At 47.1% G+C, this 21,111-nt stretch overlaps 1 protein-coding gene across 3 annotated transcripts in view; it reads right to left on the bottom strand.

Annotated features, from left to right (window-relative positions):
• TBXAS1 (thromboxane A synthase 1) overlaps window positions 1-21,111 on the bottom strand; it is a 162,199-nt gene that overhangs the window by 43,325 nt on the left and 97,763 nt on the right. For all 3 annotated transcript variants that reach the window (XM_077850141.1, XM_077850142.1, XM_077850139.1), the window contains 4 exons: window positions 13,317-13,405; window positions 11,460-11,608; window positions 9,603-9,733; window positions 5,051-5,365 (listed from right to left, as the gene is read on the bottom strand). In XM_077850141.1, coding sequence (XP_077706267.1) covers window positions 5,051-5,365; window positions 9,603-9,733; window positions 11,460-11,608; window positions 13,317-13,405 — 684 coding nt within the window. The remainder of the gene's footprint in view (window positions 1-5,050; window positions 5,366-9,602; window positions 9,734-11,459; window positions 11,609-13,316; window positions 13,406-21,111) is intronic.

Raw genomic sequence — 21,111 nt, 5'->3', positions numbered from 1 at the left:
GGACCAGAGATTCTGTGTCCTTGGGTGGACACACTGGTTTCTGCGCCCATTCCCCCCACTTCCTGGAACAGGGCCTCGGGGATCCACGGCTCCCCGCCCTGAGGTCAGAGTGGTCCAGGGGAGGCCGCCCCAGGCGCCCGCTCCAGGGACGGAACAAGAGACCCAGGGCTCCGCCAATCAGAGCGCCGCGTTCCCCTGGGGCCCGGTGATTGGTTGAGGGGTGGGCGCACGGCCCAATCACCAGCAGGAGAGGCCCGGCCACTTCCGGTGGGGGCTTCGCAGAAGGAGACTCCTTTCCGCTCCGCGCGGGGCGTGAACCCGCTCTGGCTGAGGCGCTCCCGGCCGGCCCCCGTCAGCCCATGGAGAGGTTCGACGGCTTTGAGGGACACTTGTCAGAGCTAGGAGTCATCAGCTCGGAGAACAGTGTTCCCTGGGCGCCAGCCAACCCGCCCCCCATAGAGCCTGGGGGCAGCGGGCTGAGCCTGGCATTGCATTCTCCAGCCCGTTCATCTGCTGACGCAGCAGAGTTCCTCATTTGCCCCCCCCCCATCCCCCCCCATCCACCCAAATCTGAGCAGAAGTAGATTAACTGGAGAGCGATGATGTCAGGGCAGAGGGAGGGAACAGATGGAGCAGCCGCTGTTGGTGTGGCCGAAGTGTGTGTCTCCCGTGGGCCACGTGGACACTGCGCAAGGCCTGGAAGCTCAGAGCAAGCCATCTTGGTGGCAGCCTGCTCAAGAGGGCGGCTGGCTGCCTAGAGACCCCAAACCCAGGCCACGAGGCAGCAGCTGGCACCCCTACCCTGCCAGGGAACCGTGCAGTGGGGAGGGCCCAGGAGCAGCTCCTGCAGGGTCCCACGCCAGAGGCCACTGCAGGGGAGGTGCTGAGAGGAGCCTCAGTTAGGTAGGCTGGGGGATCTGTTAGAAGGCCCCAACCGTGGGAGGAGTGGGGGGCCCAGGAGGGGCAGGGAGAGGATAGGAAGGAGGGTGAAAAAACAGACCGTGGGCCCTCCCCAGGGCAGCTTCCACAGGCCACAGGTCAGCCTGAGCTAAGGAGATGGAAGGGCACTGAATTGGATCTGAGACTGAAGTTTTAAACTGGACTAGACTGGTCTGGACTTTTTAATTGCCTAAAAGTGACCAGAAATCTCTGAGACCTATTGGAGGTATCATCAAGGAGAGGAAAAAGGAGATGCATCAGAACACATTTAAAAGAGGTGATTGGAGAAAACACAAAAAGTTTCCATGTCTGTACCTCACTTAGTCCAGACTGTTCAATATACTGGTTCCACATGTGTCTTAAGACCTCTAGGGGAGATCTTGTCTGGGGATGGAGTATGCCCAGAGTGGATGAAGCTGAAGGATGAGGAGAGAGAACAACCTTGGTTCCAGTGACAGAGTTTGAGCCCCTGCATCAAGCCACACCTGAAGGCAGATCTCCTTTCTGGAGTTTTCTGTTGTGTGGGTCAATAAGCTCCCTAGCTAATCTGGGTTAAGGTTTCTATCACTTATCAACAGAAAGAATCCTGATTGATACCATGCACATACACACTCCTATTCTTGGGGAGAGGGACATAGCTTTCATCACATTCTCATAGGGCATTGCTATAAAAAGATATGGCTCAGAAGATAGAAACTCTGGAGCTCCAACCCAGCGATCTCTTGACAAATATGAGGGAAACCATGAGATGAGTTGTGCAAGGCTCTCCAGGGACATTGTGGAAGAGCTAAGTCAGAGCATCTTTGGGTGTAGGGTCTGGAGCCTGAGTCTGGCATTAATTGGCACTTCAGAAATATTTGTTGCATGGAAAGCAACAGGAAAATTATAACAAGTCATACTTTACATGCAAATTTTCAGGAAAATAACGAATGTGTGAACATCTAATCTGCATTTCCATGTCCTGACAGATGGCCCCTATTAACAGAACTCTGATTATATTGAAGAAGGAAGGAAGGAAGGAAGGAAGGAAGGAAGGAAGGAAGGAAGGAAGGAAGGAAGGAAGGAAGGAAGGAAGAGGAAGGAAGAAAGGAAGGGAAAAAAAGAAAGAAAAAGAAAAAAGAACCTACAAATATCATTGAATGGTTATCATGTACAACACTTACACGGCTATTAACACAATTGTGATTGCCTAATCAATTAAAGAAAAGACAACCCCTATGTATTCCCATTTCTCAGAGACAGTCCCAGCTGTGACTCAGAGAAAGAAAATGACCTAGCTTGGTAGGGGGGGCTTTCATAGCTGGAGCAGGGCTTTGGCTCCTGTTTCTTCTTAGAAGAGGGGTCTGGGCCCTGAGAGTCTAGGGCTGACTTCTCAAAGGTGGAACCAGAGACCACCCGTATCAAAATCATTTGATACGTTTATTTAAAATTCAGGTTCCTAGGCCTTGGCCCCGACTTACAGAATAAGAACCTATGAGGAAAGAGCCCTGGCATCTGCATTTTAAGCCATCTCCCCCTTTGAAAAACTTTACCTACCAAAATCTGTTTCTTTTCTCATGGAGTCTCAATGCCTGGCCACATTCTGCACAGCCCCCCGGGGAGACAGTTCTCTGGGGAAAGAAGCCCCACCCGGGGGGGTGGAGGGATTGGAAGGAGGCTGCGTTTGGTGATACAGTATCACCCTCCTTGAGGTCATGGTCAGTTGAGGCTATGTCAGAGCTGAGGGGCTGTGTGAGTGAGGGCCTCTGAATGGAAGCCAGTGGAACACTCCTTGTGTCCTCGTGGTAGATGAACATAACGGATATAATTATGGTGTAGCTGGTGGGACAGACTCCTAGAGCCCCATGAGCGCTCTCAATGACACCATACATTCTAGACTTGATTATTTGCTGCCTTCTATTGCCCAGGAAGGTTTCATTTGGGAGGGTGGGTATTGTTTTCATAGACATTATTTTTTTTTCAGTTGGTGATTACATTTTCTGAAGGTGTGATCATGATTTCTACCTCCCTCTTCAACCCACCACCATGTCTCCCACACTGCTGACCACTCTCTAGATGCTGGCTTCTGGTTTGTTTGAGACCATGGGGCGAATACCCTCTACTGCCTTTACTGCCTTCCCAAGATAGCAGCCAGAGCTTCCTCGGGCATGTGCTCTCCCAAGTTCTCAGTCGTATGACATGGGTATGATCAACTCCGGGGGTGGGATTGACTGGCTTAAGCCCCTCCACGCCGCCATTCCCATGGCTGCAATGGTTGGCTCAAGAATGGGCAGTGACCTAAGGATCCCAACTACGGTGAGCCTGATGACTCCTGCTGAGAATTTAGAGCCACAGATTCTTTTCTCTCTTGGTAACGAGCAAGGAAGCCTACTGTAGTCCTAGACATTCTTGGCTGGCTCCCCGGACTTTGAGAGGAAAGCACATGAGAATGGGACCAGTACTAAGAATGCACAACCAAGAACTGGGGAGAAACTGGGATCTGCACACACATTTGAGGCCTGGGTAAAGATTTGCTCAAAGTCACATCTCTTCCTAGGCTGCTCTGTGATCTGTACTAATAAGTAACCCCACCTCCCCACTGCCTCTTTTTTTTGGGGGGTTTAAATCAGTTTAGATTGGGTTTTGTTAGGTGCCACTAAATGTATCTTGCTAGATATGCCCTTCAGCTTTCTCTTGCAGTCATGTACCCCAGTCATCATGAGTCCCTCTTCAAACAGACAGACAGACAAACATCACAAGTACCCAGGAAACAGGATATGATGGGTGGTGGGAATAGGTAGCAGGGTTATTTGGATGCACAACTTATTGAGACTCCATGCCCAAAGAATGTTGATTAACGGATCAATGTCAACCTGGAGGGAAGCCCTGTCCTGTTCAACATTTTAATCAATGACTTGCGTGGAAGAGGAGGCATGCTTACCAAGTCTCAGACGACTCCAAGCTGAAGAATTGCTAATATGACAGATGGCAGAACCAGGATTCAAAATTATTTTGATTGATGTGAGCAACAGTATGGATAAGTATAAACTCTTGCATCCAGGCTCAAAGAAATCAACGGGATAAGCAGTGCCCTGGGGAGACCTGGCCCAGCAGATGTCAGAACGGTGTGGAACTTAAAGTTGACCGTTGGCTCGTGATGAGCCAAAAGTTGAGGCAATTAGTAACATAGCTAATGAGGTTTTCAAATATTTGAAATAACAAAATATTTGAAAACTGCATTCACAAAGAAAGGCTGACCTTGCACCTACTTCCCTTGTGGGATAAAGAAGTGGATTTTTCTGAAAGCAGTTATCAGCTCAGTATATAAAGAAAAGTTTCTAAGGATTCTAAGAACAGGCCACTGCCCCCAAATTGTGAATGTAATAATTATATCAGAATGTAATGAAGTCTACTAGAGTGTCCTTCCCTTTAAAAGCACAGATTTTTAACAACTTGTGACTCAAAGCAGTGCGCATAAAAGCATCCAGAAAAATATGGGGTGATAAAGTAGCCTCGCTCAGCACCCTTGAAAGTTTGCTTCAACTCCACCAAAGAAGAGGCTCATCTAGAAGGAACATCCCGAATCTGGACTCGGTGCCAACCAGCCCATTTCACCTCACTCCATTTATGGCCTTCCTCCTCGATGCTCACCCAGGTTTCATTCCTGCTTTGGCTTGGTCTATCCTTCGGTCCGCTCCTGTGCCAGGAGGACTGGGTTCCCCTCCAGCCTCACACCTGCCTCCCAGGGAGAGCGCTGACTCCACAGTCAGAGCATTGGGAAACCACACCTCCCCCTTCCTTCCCATCCCTGGCTCTGTGACCCTCCCTCGGAGCTAAGACTTTGCAGCCTCCCGAGCCAGGCCTGGATCCACAGACCACCCCACATGGCAGAGGCATGTGCACGACACACCTTCTTTTCTTTCTTTTCCTTTCTTTTTCCTTTTTTTTTCTGTTGTCCTGAACACTTCCTTTTACTCGCTCACCCAGAGGTATAGAGAAGGTGGGCAACACCCCAGTTTCATCTTATAAACTTAGAATGTGGTTTTAGTGAGGAGATTATCAAAAATAAGTTTCACTTGTACCAACACAAAATCATATGTCCTGCGGATTTCCAATGGACAACGGTACTCACATATTTCTCCTTAAAGCTGTCCACCTCTGCCAGAAGCTTCTCTTGGCAGTCAGGGTTGGTGGCCAGGAGGTAGGTGGCAAAAGAGAGCGTGTTGGTGATGATCTCATAGCCAGCGATGAGGAAGATGAAGGCCTGGCCCACGATCTCATCCAGAGTCAGAGGCTGGGACAGGTGTCTGGGCTGGTGTGGCCGGGAGGGACCCACGGTGCAGTCGGTGGAGGAGAAGACTTGTCTGACCATGTCGAAGCTGTCCACACCCAGAGAGGTGGCCAAATGTCGGGCATCCAGGATCAGTTGGAGGAAATCTCTCCGCCTCTAAGGGACAAACGGAGAAAACGCCTATTCTAGACCTTTGAGTCACATGAATGAGACTTCTTGAAAAAAAAAAAAAAAAAGACATGCATATGTAGCGTTTTTTGTTTTTTGTTTTTGTTTTTTAGATATTTTTCATTTCTTTGAGAGACAGAGAGAGTGTGAGCAGTGGGGAGGGGCAGAGGGAGAGGGAGAACCCCAAGCAGACTCTGTGTTGAGCACGGATCCTGACATGGGGCTCCATCCCACGACCCTGAAATCATAACCTGAGCCGAAATCAAGAATTGGAAGCTTAACCGACTGAGCAACCCAGGCACCTCATGTATATGTGTAACTTTTAATGAGATTGATGGGACCAGCACCCTCGCTGCAGGATTATCTGAGATGGTGAGAACCTGGAAGCCTCGAATGTCCTTTATATGGCACTGGGTTCTCAGGCTCTGGTGCAGCAAACAGCAGACGGTGATGCTGCCGTTAAGAAGGATGAGGCCATTCTATCTGGGCTGATTGGGAAACGTGTTAAGCCATTTGGGGAAGTAAAAAAAAAAAACAAGCAAGTTGCAGAACAATATGCACAGTGGAACCTCATTTCTGTAAAAACGGTACATGTACAATACACATAATTACACGTATTTGTTCACGCATAGAAGATGTTTAGCAACATCTAAACCCGGCAGTTCACAGCGAGCTGGAGGAGTGGGAAAACCCGGGTGTGGTGGAGGCTTTGATTTTTTTTTTTTTTTTTTTTTTTACTTTATACATGTTCGTACTGTTGGTTGGCTGGTTGGTTTTCCAACAAGAAAGCGAAGCACCTATAGATTTAAAGCAAAGCACGAGCTCCCTTGTTCACTTACACACCACTCTGGGCTCACTCAGGTGGCCATTCGCTTTCCTCACACAGTAGGAAATTGGCAGAAGCAGGGACAGGAGGGAATGAGCCTTGGGGATCCTGGCCTGCCCATACCTCCCCCACCCTTGGGTCCCTCTTCCCATAAGGATCCCCTGCCTCATTTAAGTGCTTAGAGCTTTCTTACCATTCTCCCCTATCTTCTTAGCTGCAATTTGCATATTCTTCATATTTTTACTACCACTAATTGTAACAATCGAAGCATTTATGTATTGCTTTCGAGTTGACCAAATGTATCCCTGGCCTATCCTTTCTTCGAAAAGCTCGTTAATGTGATGAGTGACAACCAATATGTTGGTTGTCTTTTCCAAAGTGTATGGAGCTAAACAGCCAAAGGAGAGAGTTAGAACCACTGGGAGAAACATAATTCCAAAGTACTGTACCTGGTGCAACGTGTGCACAATTCCTTGGCTTCTGAATTTCTTTTTTTTTTTTTTTTTTGGCTTCTGAATTTCTATTGCGTTAAATAATCCGTGCCTGCCCCACGTGTCAGTGCTTTAATTCCAACCCATAAGATTGTTGTTACTTCACGTGCTGTTGCTTTTTCTCCTCCACAAGAGTATAAGCGAGTCCAGGGCAGGACCCTGTGGCCCACCCCCATGCCTGGTGTGGTGCTGAGCACGTGTTAGGCCTGCGACAAATAATCCCACAAATAACAGTGCAATGCGGTAAACACATTTTTTGAGAAAGGCTGTGTTGGATTTGCTTACAAGTGCGTGCCCTTGGAGACTGAGGCCTTTGGAGCTCCACTGCTTTCCAGCTTTTGTGTCCTTGCAGGATGTCTGCTGAGATGCCAGCGGGGCTCACAGCTAAGCCTGTGGGCATCGAGTACCTTGAGTCTCAGGAGCCAGGGCCTCGGTGTCCTGCCAGCCTGCTCAGGTGAGCCACAGCTGACTGCCTCTTTCCAGCCTGGCCCTGCTCATACTGATTTCCAGGAGGCATCCTCAAGGGCTGGCTTTCCCCAGATTCCTTCCTGATGCTTGGCCAACATCTGGGTGGCTGCTGTGGTCCCGTGGGGCAGAGTCAGGACGGGGCAGGGCATGATGGCACATGTGGCAGGTGAGTGCTTTCTTTTACCCTGGCTCTTGGATGAGAATTCCCAGGCCTGTCAGCTGGGGAGTGTTAAACTCCTCAGGGTGGGCAGCCCGGGTGGCTCAGCGGTTTAGCACCCACCTGACCCAGCCCAGGGCCTGACCCTGGAGTCCTGGGATCAAGTCCCGCGTCGGGCTCCCTGCAGGGAGCCTGCTTCTCCCTCTGCTTGTGTCTCTGCCTTTCTCTCTCTCTCTCTGTGTGTCTCATGAATAAATAAATAAATAAAATCTTAAAAAAAAAAAGAAAGAAAGAAAGAACTCCTCAGGGTGCCACGCAGTTGTCCCTGAGGCTCACCCTTGGCTTTACGGGAGGGGGGTGGAGACGGTGTCGGGCAGGAGAGCACCGGGGGCTCTTCCCAGTGGTAAAACTGCAGCTGGCACCCCTTCCTCTCGTCCCTGCTCTGACAGGCTGCTAGAGGGCCATCGAGCATGGTTAGAACTCTGTTGTCACCTCCAGCTACAAAGGCCAGAGGACAGGGCTGCTCCCTAGGGCCTGGGCGCTGGAGAAGAGCATTAGTGTAGATGGGTTTCTTTTATTTGCACTGCATCACAGAGGCTATTTGAACACTGCCCATTTAGGACTGAAACAGTGCTGCTTTATGGTTATATCCAAGAAAAATACGCACCCTGATAGATGTAGGTGTCTAATCCACCCATCGGCTAGAGCTTAGAAAAATATTTACCTTTTAACATCTGTGCTGCATTTTCCACTGCGCAAACACACATCTGCTTGATGGAATGTCTACAGAGTTTAGATGGGTTTAAAGCAAGTTTTTTTAGTAACCATATAGCTCTGTCTTGACACGGGCAGTCCTGGATTTGTGGTTGGGAGGTTTTTCTCAGATCAACTCATTGTTTGAAACAAATAGCTCTCGAGTTTATAAAAGGAAGAGCTCGAGGCAATCCCAGTAATTGGATCTTTAATAAACCCCTCACCTCATAGTAAGCCATTGGGTGCAACAGTTTTAGAATTTTCAGCCTGATTCCACAGCCTGTGGGGTTCGGGCTGGGGGAAGGGCGGGTGTGTGTGTGTGTGTGTGTGTGTGTGACAAAACTGTCATCAGAAAGCTCTTCAGAGCGATTCTGAGGTTTGGAAACGTGGCTTTCCCCGCCCCTCCTTCCGTAGGCTTCATCCTCATTCTGGAGACGCATGAATCTGGATGAGAATGTTCTGTCCTTTTAGGTGGCAAAGCCAGGCCAGGGACACCAGTGAGCTGATTCTTTTCCAAGGGCATCAAGTGCAGTTCACAGTGGTGTGGGCCAAGGGGTTGTGAGCTTCTGCACACCTTCCTCTGCTTTCTGAACCAGGACACCTTTGCTTCCGAGTCTCCAGCGGGGGGACGCCAGGCGAGACGAGGCTGCTGCTGGTGCATCCAGCCACTGATTGACCCCCGATCTCCTTCTGGGCCCCCCAGCGCAGCAATGGGACCTCACGTTGTCCCTTATTAATCTCTCTGAGCTAGTCTTTGAAGCAACCCTTTTAAAGCTCGCACAAGTCAATTCCAGAGAAGACACTTCAGCCCTTGTTGTTTCCTTTTGAAGCAACTTTCTTGAATGCAACGAGGCCCTTAAAGAATAGCATTAGGCATGCATGAGTGTATCCAGCAGTGAAATTATTTTCCTAACTGAAAAGTCCCATTTCTGTTCTCAGCCAAATATTCCCTGGATTCCTCCTATGTGCCAAGTGTGGTGCAAGTCTGTAAGGAGGAAAAAGTCTCAGGGTCTCAGATGCAGCAGGAGAGAGCCCTCACCCCCAAATTTCGTAGCCACGTCGTCCATGCTGAAAGCCAGTGTGAGATCAATTACCAGTTGCCCCAGCTCCTCTCTACGGCTGATGCTCTTCATGCTGTAAAATCCATCTTGCCGATTTTCAATAGGATATGCCGATGAAAAGTCCACGTGGGCACATTTACCTGGAAAATTCTTTGGGGTTGCTATTGTTGGTGCTTGAAATAGAGAGGCTGTGAGTTTCGGGGGGGGGGCGCCCATGTCAGAGCCTGGACCGTTTGCTCTGGGCTTCTGTCCACCATCCTTCCCCTCTGTCCTCTCTTTTCTCTTTTGTGATCACCCCTTCTCAGCCCTTCTCCTTTCCTTCTCATGCCCTGGAAAGCTCTAAGTGGTAGGCCTCAGTAAGGGCCAGCGCGGTGTGTGCAGGGCTGGGAGGGAAGAGACAGGACAGAGGGAGGGGTGCCAAATCAGGCCCCACTCCATTTCGACGCCGTGTCCTATTAAGATACGTTACCTCTTCGGCTGCTTGCTGGTCCCGCAAGGCAATCACATTCCTAATGAGTTTGTTAAAAAAGCCATTCAGTTCATCTCGGTTCTTATTGGGCAAAATCCGGGCCAGTGGTACCATTATGGATGGAAATGATACTTGAAAGAGAAAAACAAAAGTGGCACTGAAAACGGGGTGGCAGTAACCCGGGGCTACCCGAAGCTTGTTGCCAGGGAAGCAGACCCCGGCCTTGACTTAGAGTCCTCATCAGAAGGCCGCCCCCCCCCCCGCCGCCCCGCCGGGGTCTGCATGCTTTCCAGCAGGTGCTGTGCCTTATTCCACTCGCCACTCAGTAAGCACATGATAAATGTCTGCACAACTGAGTCCACACTCCATCTGGCCCCCAAGAAGTCAATCTCATCCTTAGAATTTAATTTTCCAGGTCCTAGAGAGGGAGGCCCACGGTCTTCATATTCCATCAATGAGGAAGGGTTATAGGGTTTGTTTCAAACCTGAGCAAGTGGTGGAAGCTGATCTATTTTCTTAACTTGGGGGCCATTTGCATTTGCTTTCCCACAGGGTCACTGTCCCCAGAGCTACCACCTGAATGGTCCCTACGAGCTGCCACGACAGCCGCTGGCAAGAACACTGGCCCTGTGGGTACGTCCTTGCTGTGCCAGGTACATGCAGCCTATGTCCTTCCTGTCATGGCCTTGGGCAGGGCTCCTTGGGCCAAGGACACTTCTCTTCTCCTAGAGGATGGCTTAGGCCAAGGGGCCGAGCAGCCGCAGGGTTGCTCAGGTCAGGCCTGCCCTGCACAGGTGCTGCTTGGGAGCTGGGGGTGGGGGTGGGGGGCGGGGAGGAGAAGTTCTGGGCCCTCGGAGCTTTCAGAACACTCTGTCCATTTTCAAGAGCCAGAGCCTGAACCAACGTGGGCTCAGAGTGGTCGAGAGAAGAGTGGGAGCAGCAACAGGGACAGGGGGCCACCCACTGCAGGGCGTGTCCGTGGTCAGTGGCAAGGGGAACTGACTCAGGGGAGCAGCTCCTGGAGGTGGCAGGGGGTGGGGGTGGTGGTGGTGAGGGACAAAGGGGCGGCTGATGGGACTCCCTCAGCAACCCCTCCTACAATTTCAGTGTGGGGCTGCTGAAGGGGATAGGGACTTCGTAGAAATGGACTCAGAAATGGGAGTGAGACTGACCAAGGAGTGAATACAATTTAGCAGCCCAGCAAAAAGGTCAGAAGTTGGGGCAATAATCAATAATGGCAATAGCAACACTTCAATACTTCCATAAAAGCAAGAAGATGCTGGAATTGGCCAGAGGGCAAAACCTCAGTTCTAAAATAAAAATAAAATAAATCGACCAGTCTACATGGTATCAGGTAACCTGTCAGGACCTTCATGTGATTTCTAGTTTACTGTGCTTCAAGCAGAGAAGTCCTCTGAAGAGGGTTTTGCTGGGGGTGGGGGGCGGGTGGGCAATATGATGTAGAAAATGAAACGCTTTGGGCTCCAGTTTTGTCTCTGCCTTTCTAAGCTTCAGTTTTCCCATCTGTGAAGTGGGGATGAGAATACTTCCCCACAGGGTGAACGCAGCACTTTCGGAGGCAGCGCAAGCAAAGCGCTCAGCACTGTTCTCTCTGCGGCGTGGTGAGAGAGGCCCGAGCTACCTGCCTTGGTAATGAGTGGCCCTGGCTGGTGACAAGAGGAGCCTGGGTGGTTCTGAGCATAAGGCCTCTGTGGGGTGGACTCTGTAGGGTGACTCTCAGAGACCCCTCGTGGTCAGGGTGATCCCCAAAAGCTGCCTGGGCCCTCCCAGCTGTCAGGGCATCAGGCCAGCTTGCTGGACCCTGGTCTTCCCACTCTGGGCAAGAGTTGCACTTACAGATTAAAACCAGGATAGGTCTGGGGATGGAGTATGCAAAGAAACGCCTGCAGTGCTTCACAAAGGGGTCCCCGGGAGCCCGTCGGGAGTCCACTTGGGTGCCAAAGGCGACACTGGCAACCACATCTGTGGTGTAGCAGCTGTAGCACCTGCGGGAAGAGGAAGCCATTTGGGTGTGGTAAGGGCCCTGCCTTTGGCCTGGCCATCGTGCACACCCCTAAAGAGGCACCACTTCAGAGCTGAAGTGAGGGGGTGGGAAAGGACGCTTGAGTTGAGATCCTTTGAGCCTGGCAACAGAATTCGGGAGGAGACACAAGAACCTATCAGATGGCTCATGCAAACAAAGACTGGGGAGGGTAAGAGAGCATCATGTCCTCAACTTTCAGGCTTCGGGCAGCCTTAATCAACCAGCCACAGTCAAATTCCAAGAAGGATGTTTTAAATTTTCCTCCCTGTGGGGGAGGGAACACAGTTGACCCAAAACCCATGCATCTTGCCCCAAAGCTGTGCAGAGTCGGTCCAAAGCCAGGATCGAGCGGTTAACTGATACAGAACAAGTTGGGGGTTGATGAATTAGCAACCTGTTCATCTAGTTTTATTAGCTTGTCCCCCTCTTCCTCCTAGTGATTTTACAGTTTTTCTAAAAGTAACAAACCAAAAACAAGGGCGCTTCACACTCAAATAAATACAAGACAAACTTTGGGACCAGCTTCGTGAACATATGTATATTATTACAGAAAACACACGTTGCACTTTAGAAACAAACAGAAGGAAAAGTGTCTGGCAACAGCTCCAGAAAAATTAACCTCTTAGGCTCTAGGAAACCTGCCCTCAAAGGGCCATTTTAAACCAGAATGATCCTCCGTTGGTATCTTGCAGGAGGAGTCAGGTGCAGTTCTTTCTTTAAAAAAAAAAAAAAAAAAAAAAGGCTAGCACCGGGGTACGCACATCCTTTTATAAAGAAAAGTTCTTATTTTTGTGGCTTGATGCAGGCACACATGGAGTTCCTTTCTATCACCAACAGCTTATCACTAAGGAATAAATGACATCCTCAGATGACTTCTTTTATTTTGACTGCTTTATCGAAAATATTTCCACAATTGATTGCACATGTCCCCGCTACAACGAAGGCCGTCTGCCCACTGAATGCAATTCCCTCTGATCCTCACGGCCAAAGAGTTAAGGGTTTTTAAGTTATTTATTTTGCTTTTGTAGTTGTTCTTTAGCCAACTCATGCATCTCATGGCCAGAGAGAAAGTGTGTGAGAGGATTTTGTAAACACCACGGCAGAATTTGAATGCTGGTGATGGTTATGTTATTATTTCATTACAAGTGATAATAAGAATGAGTCGGCTTCTGGCTGACCCGAGTCTCTCGCCCTACTACTCTGGTGCCAAAAGCCATAACTTAGCAGAGGACACGTGGAGGGGAAGCCAGATAATCAGTCATTTCAATTTGGTGTCCACCGCTAAGTCCTGGCTCCTAGGCTGGGGTGCATTGCAGTTCTTGCAATTCGGTGAAAATGCATGAACTTCCCCTTCCCCCCGCAGGCCTGTCCTCTCTGCCCACTCCCGCATCTGCAGAGGTCACAAGGCGTGTCCACCCACACGCCACTGCCCACCCAAGGCTTCCTGCCACACGCCACACCTACCCTGGGCTTTGTTCCCATTCTCTGCACATTTTACGTGGGTTTCATTTCTTCTTATTATTCAGTCCACCCATGCTTTTTATGAGCTTCTAGCGTTTCCATAGTTTGCTGGTCCCGAGGTAATTGTCCAGCAATTATGTACAGTTGCAAGAAGCAGCAATTCAAAAGTCCGATTTCTCATCTATCCTGTGGCCACATAGCACCCTTACCTCTGGATGTCGAAGGCGTCCCCGGATTCCGCGTAGTGTTTTAAGTGAGCCAGGAGCAGATCGCAGGCTTGGCTGATTAGGGGAGTCATCTGATAGCAGATAACAAAGGGGTAATTAGGACACCAGGCAGGGAGCACACCTAAATTAGCTGCAGATACAGAGGTTATGTGTGGTGCTTCCTGGGAAAACATTGTTTTCAAGGTAACTTTCATGCAGCAAAGATTCAAGAGGAGGGTCTGAACTTCACAAAAATCGTAAACTACAATAGCTGTAAACGTCTATTTTAGCTTAAGCAATCTGTTCTTTTGGAAGCAAAAAGAAGAAAGGATTTCGAGTAAATACTGTGAAATAATTACAAAAATGATCATTAAATGCTTAGACAGAAATGAGAATCAGTACTTGGTTTCGTGACATTTGGTTAGCATTAGAGAGTAAATAGCCCACAATCCATATGTACTCTCTCTGGAATTAGCCCAAATCCATGTTTGCTTGGTTCCAATTATACTTTAGATCTTCCAATAGAATATAGAATCGTAGTCTCCAAAGGAACGTACGATCGTCCATTTCAACTTTTTACTCAATACGAAAATCATTTTTAGAACATTTCTGATGGATGGCTATTCATATCTGCATCTGCTGCTTAAACCTTTGAATACATATGTGTAAGGGAGCCCTTGACTTCAGGAGACCTTTCATGCCCACCCAGGGAAATTGCTGAGTTTTTTTAAAATATTAAAATATTTTCATTATGGAAAATGTCTAACATATGCACACAGAGAGAATGGTATCGTGAACATTTGTATAATGAGTGTCCAGCTTCGACAAGTTTGGATCTCATTTTTGGCCACTACCACTTTGACCCCAGCCGCCGGCTCGAGGGGGTGGGATTCTCTGTGGAACCTGATGGCCACACATGTGACCTTATATTTTCTCCTGTATATTTGCAAAGCCAAGTCAGAAACGCTGAGGGGAATCCTTCTAACCAGTGTCCATTCTACAGTAACACCATAGCTAAAGCAACATGCCATAAACCATTGTTCTGAGCCTTTCTTCTGGAAAACATTTTTAAAATGTTAAATATGTTATGATTTTCCTATTTTGACACTAGAACATAACTTCCTGAGGGCAGGGAAGATTTTTGTCTTTTTGTTCATTTTTATGTCCCCAGAACCTAGAACAATGCCTAGCACGTAGTAATTATTTTTTGAATGAGGGAATGAATTTGAATGATTACTTAAGACCCAGTCTTGGCTCTTTTTTTTTTTTTTTTTAAGATTTTATTTATTTGTTCATGAGAGACACACAGAGAAAGGCAGAGACACAGGCAGAGGGAGAAGCAGGCTCCCTACAGGGAGCCCAATGTGGGACTTGGTCCCAGGACCCCAGGATCACGCCCTGAGCTGAAGGCTCAACCACTGAGCCACCCAGGCATCCCCTAGTCTTGGTTCTTAAAGTCTTGAGGCTTTGGGGAAAGTTATAGGATGTTAATCTACTTGTTAGAAGGTATGTTGTACTGAGGCAAAATCTTCCCTTCTAACAACCTTTCACTGGTTTCAGTTGACTTCTTCCACACAGTAATGCTTCAAATACTCAGACAGCAAATGCTGCTCCTCCTCATCTCCTAGACAATTGTTCCCCATCCCTTCAACCACTCCTTGTGCCACATGGTCTACATGCACTTCTCCTTTCTTATCTCTCTCTCTTTTTCTCTCTCTCCCTCATCAGTGTCACTCTTGGAAGGCAGCTCCATAAATGGAACACAATATTTCAGGTAAGATCCCATAAATCATAAATGGGTCACTGCCAATCACAAGCCCAGGTGTATGTTGACTTTTTTTTTAATTTATTTTTTATTGGTGTTCAATTTACTAACATACAGAATAACCCCCAGTGCCCGTCACCCATTCACTCCCACCCCCCGCCCTCCTCCCCTTCTACCACCCCTAGTTCGTTTCCCAGAGTTAGCAGTCTTTACGTTCTGTCTCCCTTTCTGATATTTCCCACACATTTCTTCTCCCTTCCCTTATATTCCCTTTCACTATTATTTATATTCCCCAAATGAATGAGAACATATAATGTTTGTCCTTCTCCGACCGACTTACTTCACTCAGCATAATACCCTCCAGTTCCATCCACGTTGAAGCAAATGGTGGGTATTTGTCATTTCTAATGGCTGAGGAATATTCCATTGTATACATAAACCACATCTTCTTTATCCATTCATCTTTCGTTGGACACCGAGGCTCCTTCCACAGTTTGGCTATCGTGGCCATTGCTGCTAGAAACATCGGGGTGCAGGTGTCCCTGCGTTTCATTGCATTTGTATCGTTGGGGTAAATCCCCAGCAGTGCAATTGCTGGGTCGTAGGGCAGGTCTATTTTTAACTCTTTGAGGAACCTCCACACAGTTTTCCAGAGTGGCTGCACCAGTTCACATTCCCACCAACAGTGTAAGAGGGTTCCCTTTTCTCCACATCCTCTCCAACATTTGTGGTTTCCTGCCTTGTTAATTTGCCCCATTCTCACTGGTGTGAGGTGGTATCTCATTGTGGTTTTGGTTTGTATTTCCCTGATGGCAAGTGATGCAGAGCATTTTCTCATGTGCATGTTGGCCATGTCTATGTCTTCCTCTGTGAGATTTCTCTTCATGTCTTTTGCCCATTTCATGATTGGATTGTTTGTTTCTTTGGTGTTGAGTTTAATAAGTTCTTTATAGATCTTGGAAACTAGCCCTTTATCTGATATGTCATTTGCAACTATTTTCTCCCATTCTGTAGGTTGTCTTTGAGTTTTGTTGACTGTATCCTTTGCTGTGCAAAAGCTTCTTATCTTGATGAAGTCCCAATAGTTCATTTTTGCTTTTGTTTCTTTTGCCTTCGTGGATGTATCTTGCAAGAAGTTACTGTGGCCGAGTTCAAATGTATGTTGACTTTTTAAGAAGACATGTATGACAGGACAATATTGAGGTTCGGGTCAACAAAGACCACAAGGTCTTTTTCCATGCATCATCACCACATGCAATTGATTTTTTTGACACTTCAGACTCCATTCATTAGAAAGGCTTTACATTTATATTATATTTGTAGCTGTAAAAAGTCCTGCCGTGTGTTCTGAGCAGAACCATCTTTTAACTCCCCTAAAACATTCAAGTGATTGGAGAAGCCTGGCACAATGGGACAGCCTGGGTGGCTGTTAGCCAGATGTTGGAGGGACACATGGCTTCATTGGGCCCCTCCATCCTATGGCTCTGCAAGCCAACCCCATGTGCTCTGCAGTGTCACCAAAGAACTGGGACACCAGTTCTTTCCAACAGCTTGCTGTGGGAGAGATGGTCCTGAGAAGCCGAAAGGCACTCCCGGTGAGTCAGAGTGAGCTGTAGGCTGTGCGAGTTCCCAGAGCAGGGACAGTGGCCTGGACAGCACTTATGGGCAGCCACACAGCAGGTCAAGGAGCAGATGTGCAGAGCAGAATACACCCACACCCTCGATGGAGAGACAGCAGAGCAGCGGAGAGTCTCCTTTGTTGCCAAGACTCCTCAGAAGAAGTATCTGGAGAGGAACATTCTGGGGAAAAAGGATTTTCTGCTCATCAGGCTTCAAGGGCTTAGAGCACTAGAGTGCTTGTGCTCAGTGTGGGTGGGCCAAGGGGTACACTCATGCATTCAAATCTCATCTCCTACAACACTGGCTATTCCTGCTTTTTCCATCTGAAATTTGGTGAGTGTGCCTTTTAAGCCTTCATTCAGCCCATCCAGCAATACGTATACAGGAGCAGACACAGAGCCCATGGCCCTCTGCTGGTCTGCTACTTTAGGTAGCCCCAGAATTGGCCAGCAGTCACTGATTCTGGCTCTTTGGCCGGCTGTGCATGAACCTAAGTTCACGAACCAAAGTGCAGCCAGGCAGCAACTGCTCAATAAGTTGGCTGGGGAAGAATTTGTCAAATGATTTGCTGGGATAGAAATGTAATTGACCTCATATGCCTATCCTGAAGTCCACTCAGAACAGGGATGAGAATGGCTATCCTGATTTATTCCTGGGAACTCTGGGTGGGCTCTTCATGACAACTGCATTCTCTTCTAAATGCTCACACACTGTCAATTTAAAAATCCATCAGGACAAAAGTGCGTGTAAATGGGTCACTTTTAATGGCCTCTGGGCCACTGCTCTCGAAAAATCTTAGCCTGCCTTCGTGTTTGGAGAATTCTACTACCTCATCCATATTTCTGTGATTGCCTTCCCGGGCTATATTCTTCCATTATTTTAATAAGCTTAGTGGTACAAGTGAACCTATAAAATATAAAATATTTTGTCAATATATTGACAATGATGGCTTCTGGAGTTCTTTTTGTCCTCATTACTGGAGGGATGGCCCTGTATGAATTACGCCAAAACTCTGAGGAATACACCACTCTGGGACAGGAGGAAAGAGAGGGCTGTCACCCCGCCCGGGGTCAGTCAGACGGTTTCGAAGTAGAAGCAGCCATGGCTAGCACCCGGCTCTAACATTAGATACCTGGATGCCCTGGGGCCTTTTAGCCTCTGAACGTTCCAGGAGTATTGCTTACCTAGAAATAAACTCTGGCTTCAGAAAAAAAAAAAAAAAAAAAAAAAAAGGAAGCTTACAGCTTACAGCTTCCTTAATGGAACAAAAATGGTATGCAACATAAAATTGGATTTACACTGAACTCTTCAGAAGCATGCCTCGTGTAGAAGGGGTCCACCCGTGCTGAATCCAATCGTATGCTGGACAGTGCAATGGGGGGCTGAACCCACCACCCACCATTGGTTCCTCTACATGCTCGTAACTAGAATGCTTTGCGGCTGACTGGCATGATTGTAATTTTCCACCACGCTCTGCCTGCTGTCTGTTGCACTGAATGGGTAATGACATTTTTATTTGGGTTAATGTGATATGAGATGGGGCATGTAATATGAAAAATGTTTTAAGAAGCAATGCAGAGAAGATATTATAAGACGGTGGAGCATGCTCTGTATGTTGGCCAATAGGCATCGTTTCAGGCTTTCTTCCTTGCATTATACACAAGTAGTTATGGAATATTCACTCTCACACGAGTTGCATACAAACAAAAGCTCTCTTTGATGGGCTTGCAATCATTTTTATACAATCCACAAGCCCAGCAGTTATTCCCCTAGATTTGCAGACAAGCAGGCATAGGTGGCTTGTGCAAACACACAAGCACAGATGAACACACAATACTATCGTCAGATCTTAATAAAAGATTCTCATTTGATGGTTACATTTCATCTTTGTAGGATAATGAGAAATTTTTATTTTTGTTTTTCCCACATTTTTCATAAGGCACATATGTGATACTTATCATCAGATAAAATATTAATGTTATTAGCTTTTAGAAGAATGATTTCTTCTTGGGAATGACAGTCTAGCAGCCAAGCCCAGGGAGAAAGGTTCCCATTTTGCTTCTCTCACCTCTCACATTGATTGGCTTTATTCTAGATGGTGCTGAGTGTATGGTATTCAGCCATTTGGTAACTAGCAGTCACCATCAAGGGTAAAGTACCCTCCTCAGCCTGGGAAAGAAATTCTTCGAGGAAGGAAGTCCTTGCTTAGCTGGAGTTGGCTGTACTACTAAATTGCCCAGTTGAAAAAAATGGATTTTTTTAAGACTATGTCTAAGGAATTCTGAGTCAAGGTATAGACAGGGGACAATAGAGTTAATTTAACAAGGTGGAAGAGCTTTCTGAGTGGTCAAAAGAGACAGCTCATAGGGAAATGACAAAGAAGGGCTAAGGATTTCTCCTGATCATAGGCGTTCTTCTCTTTTTTTTTAGGTGATTCACAGAATTTCATCAGTGGAGTTTCTTTCTCTGAGACTAAGATGCTGACCTTGTTAAGTACACTTGACCCTGGGAGAGCAAATCCTCAAAGCCACTGCCAGTTATTAGATTTCCTCTCCTTGGTAGTTTTTAGTTGTGCGACCTTGGTTGGGTGAATTGCTCAACTTCAGTGAGTCTATTTCTTCATCCACAAAATGGGAATAATGAGATCTTCTTTGAAGAGTTGTGACAGTGATTAGAAATATATAAAAGGCTTGGCACTAGAAGGCATGACAGCTGTCCTCTGGAGGACCCCTGGTTTGGATGCCTGGCACCATTTCCTCTCCTCTTATTCCTTAGAGACAAGACCCCATTGGATCCACCTGTTCTTGCCTCACCATGTTATCATTAGTTCCTTGTCTCTGTCTCTTCATCTTTATCTCCCTGCCAATTACTCTAATTCAGGCTTTGCCACCTGTCTGTCACCTGGAACGTGGCTATCATCCTGCTTCTTGAGAACAAAGCAGCATAAGTAACGTTGTAATCTCAATACTTTGTATAGTGTCTAACACATAGATGGACTAAAAAAGTTTTCTTTTTTTATATAGATTTTTAGAAAGACTTTATTTCAGAGAGAGAGAGAGAAAGAGAGAGATAGAGCACAGGCAGTGGGGAAGGGTAGAGGGAGAATCAGGTTCCCTACTGAGCAGGGAGTCTGATGTGGGACTCGATCCCAGGGCTCTAGGACCATAGCCTGAGGTGAAGGCAGATGCTAAACCATCTGAGCCACCCAGAACCTTAAAAAATAGTTTTCAAAGAGCTTCATAGCCTCCTTTCTTTTCACTTTTCAATCCAGTCTGTACTTAGTCACCAGACCGGTCTAATGAAAGTACTTGTTATCTAAGTATCCCCATTGACTGAAGGACGTAGAACAAGCTTGTTATCCTACCTTCTAAAGCTCACTAAGAATTGAATCCTGCCAATAACCATAAGCTTAGCAGATCTTCCCCTAGTCAAGCCTTCAGATGAGATCATAGCCCAGGCCAACAGCTTGACTGCTGCACACAGAGGCCCACAGAAACCATGAGCTAATAAAGTTTTACTGTTTTAAGCTGCTAAATTTTAGGGTAATTTGTTACACAGCAATTGATAACTAATACATTTGCAATGTCACCTTCTTGTGGCAACTCTTGTGAGTTGTCATACATTACTAAAGTTTTCGATATTTGTTCTATCAGGAATGAGCTTAGTGCAACATATTCAGTTGTGTCTCTAGAACTATCTAGGTGATGACAGATTGAATGTTCTTTGAGGGCTTTGACATAGAAGGAACATGGGTTGATTGAAGAGCTCTTTCTATCTTAGCATGAAGGTGGTACAGTTTGCAGGGAGCTGGCTCTGTGCCAAAGACCTGGTACTCATGCTTGTTCTACCTCTTAGTTTAGGCAAGTCATTTGAATCTCTCTGAACTGGGATCCTCACCCTCAAACAAGGGGCTAATTGCAGTGCACTATAAAGTCCCTTTCCATTCTAGGATTTGAGTGAGGTCACTAAGCATCAGATTGAGTTACTTAAGAACCATGGAAAGAGCAGGCAACTTCCCAGTTTGGCACAGTAAAGGATTGAATCCATGAGCCTCTCTATTTGCTCCAACACATTCCATCCATGGTAAGAAACTCTATTTGCATCTCTTTGATGCATTGACTTCAGAATTACATAAAGACCTAAATCTGGTTATTTTTATGTTTCAAAAACTTAGTAAAAGTGAGAATTAGAAATTCAGATCCTCTGACTCCTGGCTTGTTGCTCTCTCTTCCAAAATCAGAATCCACATTCTCTTTGTTCCTCAGTCAATTTACTTCTAGGTTATAATTTCACTTAATGCATGATGCCATGAACTTGGAAAACAAAACAAATAAACACCATTAAGCCTTTGGGACCCCTGAAACTTTGGAGAACAGAGTCAGCCCGGGTGCTAGAGATAACACATTTCCTGAT

This window comes from Canis aureus, chromosome 15, assembly GCF_053574225.1.
Source record: "Canis aureus isolate CA01 chromosome 15, VMU_Caureus_v.1.0, whole genome shotgun sequence".
Lineage (NCBI taxonomy): Eukaryota > Metazoa > Chordata > Mammalia > Carnivora > Canidae > Canis > Canis aureus.
The sequence above is the reverse complement of the archived record's forward strand: the minus strand, read 5'-3'. Positions and strand labels throughout refer to the sequence as shown.